Source organism: Oncorhynchus kisutch, linkage group LG10 (genome assembly GCF_002021735.2).
Source record: "Oncorhynchus kisutch isolate 150728-3 linkage group LG10, Okis_V2, whole genome shotgun sequence".
Classification (NCBI taxonomy): domain Eukaryota; kingdom Metazoa; phylum Chordata; class Actinopteri; order Salmoniformes; family Salmonidae; genus Oncorhynchus; species Oncorhynchus kisutch.
The window spans coordinates 52,431,182-52,437,606 of NC_034183.2; the positions used below are offsets into that span (position 1 = coordinate 52,431,182).

At 49.4% G+C, this 6,425-nt stretch overlaps 1 protein-coding gene across 3 annotated transcripts in view; it reads right to left on the bottom strand.

Annotated features, from left to right (window-relative positions):
* Positions 1 to 5,016, bottom strand: part of LOC109897280 (rho GTPase-activating protein 23) — a 100,034-nt gene extending 95,018 nt beyond the window's left edge. For 2 of the 3 annotated variants that reach the window (XM_031833959.1, XM_031833958.1), the window contains exon 1: positions 4,528 to 5,016. In XM_031833959.1, the coding sequence (XP_031689819.1) occupies positions 4,528 to 4,536 (9 nt within the window). In that variant the 5' untranslated portion in view covers positions 4,537 to 5,016. The remainder of the gene's footprint in view (positions 1 to 4,527) is intronic. The other variant, XM_031833957.1, reaches the window with a different exon arrangement.
* Between the last annotated feature and the right edge of the window lie 1,409 nt (positions 5,017 to 6,425).

Genomic DNA, 6,425 nt, shown 5'->3' on the forward strand with positions numbered 1-6,425 from the left:
CAGCTCTCCTCTCCTCCTACTCATTCAGCACCCTTTCAGGTCCTAGCAGCTAGTCTGCTGTGTCCCTGGGCTGCCTCCAGCCTAACATCAGATACAACCAGAATACAGAGTCCAGCCTAACATTAGATACAAGGTTCAAGGTTTTACTGCTAACCTTCAAAGCATTACATGGGCTTGCTCCTACCTATCTTTCCGATTTGGTCCTGCCGTACATACCTACACGTACGCTATGGTCACAAGGCGCAAGCCTTCTTACTGTCCCTAGAATTTCTAAGCAAACAGCTGGAGGCAGGGCTTTCTCCTATAGAGCTCCATTTTTATGGAATGGTCTGCCTACCCATGTCAGAGACACAAACTCGGTCTCAACCTTTAAGACTTTATTGAAGACTCATCTCTTCAGTAGGTCCTATGATTGAGTGTAGTCTGGCCCAGGAGTGTGAAGGTGAACGGAAAAGCACTGGAGCAACGAACCGCCCTTGCTGTCTCTGCCTGGCCGGTTCCCCTCTCTCCACTGGGATTCTCTGCCTCAAACCCTATTACAGGGTCTGAGTCAATGGCTTACTGGTGCTCCTCCATGCCGTCCCTAGGAGGGGTGCATCACTTGAGTGGGTTGAGTCACTGACGTGATCTTCCTGTCCAGGTTGGCGCCCCCCCCCCCCCCCCCCCCCCCCCCCTGGGTTGTGCTGTGGGGGAGATCTTTGTGGGCTATACTCAGCCTTGTCTCAGGATGGTAAGTTGGTGGTTGAAGATATCCCTCTAGTCGTGTGGCGGCTGTGCTTTGGCAAAGTGGGTGGGGTTATATCCTGCCTGTTTGGCCCTGTCCGGGGGTATCGTCGGACGGGACCACAGTGTCTCCCGACCCCTCCTGTCTCAGCCTCCAGTATTTACGCTGCAGTAGTTTATGTGTCAGGCGGCTAGGGTCAGTCTGTTATATCTGGAGTATTTATCCTCTCTTATCCAGTGTCCTGTGTGAATTTAAGTATGCTCTCTCAAATTCTTTCTTTCTTTCTTTCTTTCTTTCTTTCTCTCTCTGAGGACCTGAGCCCTAGGACCATGCCTCAGGACTACCTGGCCTGATGACTCCTTGCTGTCCCCAGTCCACCTGGTTGTGCTGCTGCTCCAGGTTCAACTGTTCTGCCTGCAGCTATGGAACCCTGACCTGTTCACCGGACTTGCTACCTGTCCCAAAACTGCTGTTTTCAACTCTCTAGAGACAGCAGGAGCGGTAGAGATACTCTGAATGATCGGCTATGAAAAGCCAACTGACAATTACTCCTGAGGTGCTGACCTGTTGCACCCTCTACAACCACTGTGATTATTATTATTTGACCCTGTTAGTCATCTATGAACATTTGAACATCTTGGCCATGTTCTGTTATAATCTCCACCCGGGACAGCCAGAAGAGGACTGGCCACCCCTTATTGCCTGGTTCCTCTCTAGGTTTCTTCCTAGGTTCTGGCCTTTCTAGGGAGTTTTTCCTAGCCACTGTGCTTCTACACCTGCATTGCTTGTTGTTTGGGGTTTAAGGCTGGGTTTCTGTACAGCACTTTGTGACATCAGCTGATGTAAGAAGGGCTTTATAAATAAATGTGACATCAGATACAACCGGACTACAGAGTCCAGCCTAACATCAGATACAACCAGACTACAGAGTTCAGCCTAACATCAGATACAACCAGACTACAGAGTCTAGCCTAACATCAGATACAACCAGACTACAGAGTCCAGCCTAACATCAGATACAACCACACTACAGAGTTCAGCCTAACATCAGATACAACCAGACTACAGAGTCCAACCTAACATCAGATACAACCAGACTACAGAGTCCAGCCTAACATCAGATACAACCAGACTACAGAGTCCAACCTAACATCAGATACAACCACACTACAGAGTTCAGCCTAACATTAGATACACCCAGACTACAGAGTCCAGCCTAACATCAGTCTCATCAACCATCAGCCAAGCACAGGCCCCAACTGGACAGGGACAGAGACAGGGCCATAGAAGTGTATGAGGTGACTATACTGTAAGCCCTAATGGAGGCTACCTGATGACAAGGTAAAGGCTGGGTCATAGGTGGCCCTTTCCCTGATTTCTACTGCTCCGTCCACCCTCAGGTCATTAAGGCATGGATGAAAACAGATGACGTAAGCTAATGTAAAACGCCTCCAAATGTGTGAATGTCAGCAGAAAAGATAGCATCACACAAGCAGGTACACTTACCTTTATTTAACTAGGCAAGTCAGTTAAGAACTAATTCTTATTTTCAATGACAGCCTAGGAACAGTGGGTTAACTGCCTGTTCAGGGGCAGAACGACAGATTTGTACCTTGTCAGCTCGGGGGTTTGAACTTGCAACCTTCCGGTTACTAGTCCAACACTCTAACCACTAGGCTACCCTACATTAAGAACCCCTCCCCCCTTTCGCCCTCAGAACAGCCTCAAATTGCCGGGGCATGAACCTTACAAGGTGTCGAAAGCGTTCCACAGGGATGCTGGCCCATGTTGACTCCCCAGTTGTGTCAAGTTGGCTGGGTGTCCTTTGGGTGGTGGACCGTTCTTGATACACATGGTAAGCTGTTCAGCGTGAAAAACCCAGCAGTGTTACAGTCCTTGACACAAACCAGTGCCCCTGGCACAGACTACCATACCCTGTTCAAAGGAACTTTAATCTTTTGTCTTGCCTATTCAATCTCTGAATGGCACACACACACAATCCATGTCTCAGTTGACGCATAGCTTAAAAATCCTTCTTTAACCTGTCTCCTAACCTTCATTTACACTGACTGAAGTGGATTTATCAAGTGACATCAGTAAGGGATCATAGCTTTCACCTGGTCTATGTCATGGAAAGAGCAGGTGTTGATAATGTTTTGTACACTCAGTGTACAGTGGGGAGAACAAGTATTTGAAACACTGCTGATTTTGCAGGTGTCCTACTTACAAAGCATGTAGAGGTCTGTACATTTTATCATAGGTACACTTCAACTGTGAGAAACAGAATCTAAAACAAAAAGCCATGATTTTTAAGTAATTAATTGGGTTCCTCCCTATGTCTCATTCTCACACCATCCCTATGGAGTGGAAGAGAAACGAGAGGAGAGAGCACAGGAACAGGTGATGCACAGACACCTATAAGGCTGATGGCACACAAACGGTCATAGGGCAGCTGACACAGATAGAAGCACACTGTCACAGACCATGCATGCACCATGATGACCCCATAGACAGGATGAATAGATTACACACACACACGAAATTGAAATCATGAAATTGTAGGACTTTTTGGGGTGTCAAAATGTTTAACCGTTAAAAATCATATTTTCTGTAACCCTACCCCGTAACCTCTACCCTAGCCCCCAAAACCCTCACTGCTAAACGTAACCCTACCCCGTAACCTCTACCCTAACCCCCAAAACCATCACCGCTAAACGTAACCCCACCCCGTAACCTCTACCCTAACCCCCAAAACCCTCACCGCTAAACGTAACCCCACCCCGTAACTTCTACCCTAACCCCGAAAACCCTCACCACTAAACGTAACCCTTAAGCTTAAAAGAGCATTTGAACAAATTCAGGACCTGAAAAAAGACCCGACTCTTCAAGAAGGTTATTGTTTTCCTACCTTTTCAGGACATTCGGGTGATTTGTTAGGACATCGGGGTCCCGATAATGTAGGAAAACAAGTGAGTAAACTCTTTTTTTCATGAGTGAACTTGCGGCCCTGGTTGGATAGCTCAGAGAAAGCGTTTGCTCATCTCTATCCATCTACTCTCTCCTCCACTCTGTCTGAGCATCCTCCTCAGAGAGCCCCTGTTGCATGGCGTCCTCACCGTGACACCCTCCTTAAAGTCCATGGGTTACACACACACAGTGACGCACACAACCGTAGTCAAGCCCTGATTAGCGTTGCAATACCCTCCATGCTAAATGATAATGTGACACGGCGCTAATTACAGGGATCTGGGTGAAGAGAGATCATCAAGGATGCCTGCTTAAACCACAGCCACACCCCTGTCTCTCTCTCCCTCCATTTCAATCCAAAAGGGCTTCATTGGCACGGCAAACACATGTTTACATTGCCAAAGCAAGTCATTGCTCTCCTGTGTATTGCTGATCCCAGTACATATCTGGGAGAAAATACATAGTATTGAGTGGTATTGTCAACCCTCTAGTGGCCTGGATGCTGGTGGTGGCTGTTTGACGACAGGCACACCCGGTGGCTCCCTCCCCCCGGCACGGCACCCCACCGCCCCTCAGCCTGATGGAGACAGGCAGCAGTATCGGGGGGGGATCAGATATGGTAGTAGCGGCAGAGAAGAAGCATGCTGTGTTGTTTGTTTTTACCCGGAGGCCGGGGGTGTTGGAACCGGAAATAGGTGGGGTGGTGGATGTTATGAATGAATCGGAGGGTCTACTGTGTGTTTAGTGTGTGTAAGGTACATGTATTGTGTGTGTAGGTACTACGCGGCGTTTCCCTGTCCCTCTGCTCCTCCTTTCTCCTCTCTTCCTCTCCTCACCTGGTCCATGTTTTCAGCGAGCCTCCTCCCTCCTCCTGTTCCCGCTCATGGTACAGAATCACCGGCGTCTCCTTGGCTCCCCTTCGGCGTTCTTGGCTCAGTATTCCCAACTGCGATCCTCCTCTCCTCAAATAGGCAAGGCAGCCAAGCTGCGGGCGGCGGCAACCCTCTGGGGAGGCATGATTCTTCCCGTCTATACCTCGCTCCTTCTCCCTCCTCTCTGTGGCTCTGACAGCCTGTGTTTATCCTGCCAGTCTCTCCTCTCTTGTCCTTCCTCGGTCTTCTGTCGTTCTGCTTGTTTCCGTGGAGCTGCGGGGGGGAAACAGGGCGTGTGTGGAATCTTCACCTCTCTCACTGATAGCAGAATTGCACAGGGAGAGGTCTCCCGCTCTCTTTCTCTCTTTCACTCGCCTCGACTCCCCCTCTGTTGCTGCCCCCTTCCTCCTCTTCCCTCCCTCCTCTTTCTCTCCACTTCCCTCCTCCTTCCCATCTCCCCTCCCCCTCTCACTGTAGCGAAACACAGAGCCAGAATGAGCAAATGAGAGAGTAGGAGGGAGGGGGGCGAGAGAGGAGTGAGGAAAAGGGGTTGGTCGGGCCAAACCATGTGACTCCCGGTAGAGGTCTGAGGAACCCTCTGCCAGCTGTCCGGCTAATGCCTCTGTGAAAACCAAAGTTGCCATAGAATACACCAACCAGAGGTCTCCTGGTACAAAACCATTGGCAGGATTTATGACCCACTGCAAGGGGGGGGGGGGGGGGGGGGGCATGCTGGGACATGTAGTCCTGGTACCATGATTGGGGGAAAGGGGAGAGCAGGGGAGGGCTACAGGGATCCCTGTGGCCCTTTAAGGAATGCATGTTTTCATGGTGCTTCCCTCACAAATGTTTGGTGATGCATTGCCACACACAGCCAAGGGAAAGTGATACAGGGAGTAAAGGGTCAACTGTTATTCTACAGGACATGTGAATATACACAAACATGTAAACACAGAGGCAAACACGGTCATTCTTGGTCAGTCAGGAAAAACACATCTTCTATAGTTTCCCTCCCCTCTCAGCCTGTGCTGAGGGAAACTCCCCCCACCACCCGTCAACAACAGGAACTGGACAACTCACCGAAGGCTATGGCTAAACTTAAACACAAACGCTCTCTCTCTCTCTCTCTCCTTTCTTCTCTACTTCTTTTTCTTTCACTGCTCTGTCTATCCTCTGTCTAGCTCCCTCCCCTTCCCTCTCCTCTATTGTATTACCACTCCCTCCTCCTCTTCCCCCCGCTGCTTTATCCCCCCACCCCTCACCCTTCTCTCTCAATTCAATTCAAGGGCTTTATAGGCATGGGAGACATGTCAACATTGCCAAAGCAAGTGAAGTAGATAATAAACAAAAGTGACATAAACAATAAAAAAAATGTAACTGAATGAACAAAAGTTCTCTCTCTCTCTCTCTGTCTCTCTTGTGATCATACCATGCATCAATTTGTATGCCAAACTCCACATTTTCTCTATCAGCCACAACACTGCATGAAACACATGTATAGCCCACTCAATCATCCTACACATAAAAACACCATGGGCTAATCTGGTAAGCAGGGGGAATCCACGGTCTGTCCACATCTGAAAAACAAAACCGCCACCTGTTCTGGCTTATTCTGATTCAACTGACACATAACATAGCTGTGACATGCTGCCTGGGTTACTGTGTGATAGCTAAGCTAGCTAAGGGTGAGCCGAGGGGACTAGGGGGTGAGAGTAGGGGACTAGGGGGTGAGCCAAGGGGACTAGGGGGTGAGCCGCGGGGAGTAGGGGGTGAGAGTAGGGGACTAGGGGGTGAGCCCTAGTGGTGTGGGGGCTGTGCTTTGGCAAAGTGGGTGGGGTTATATCCTTCCTGTTTGGCCCTGT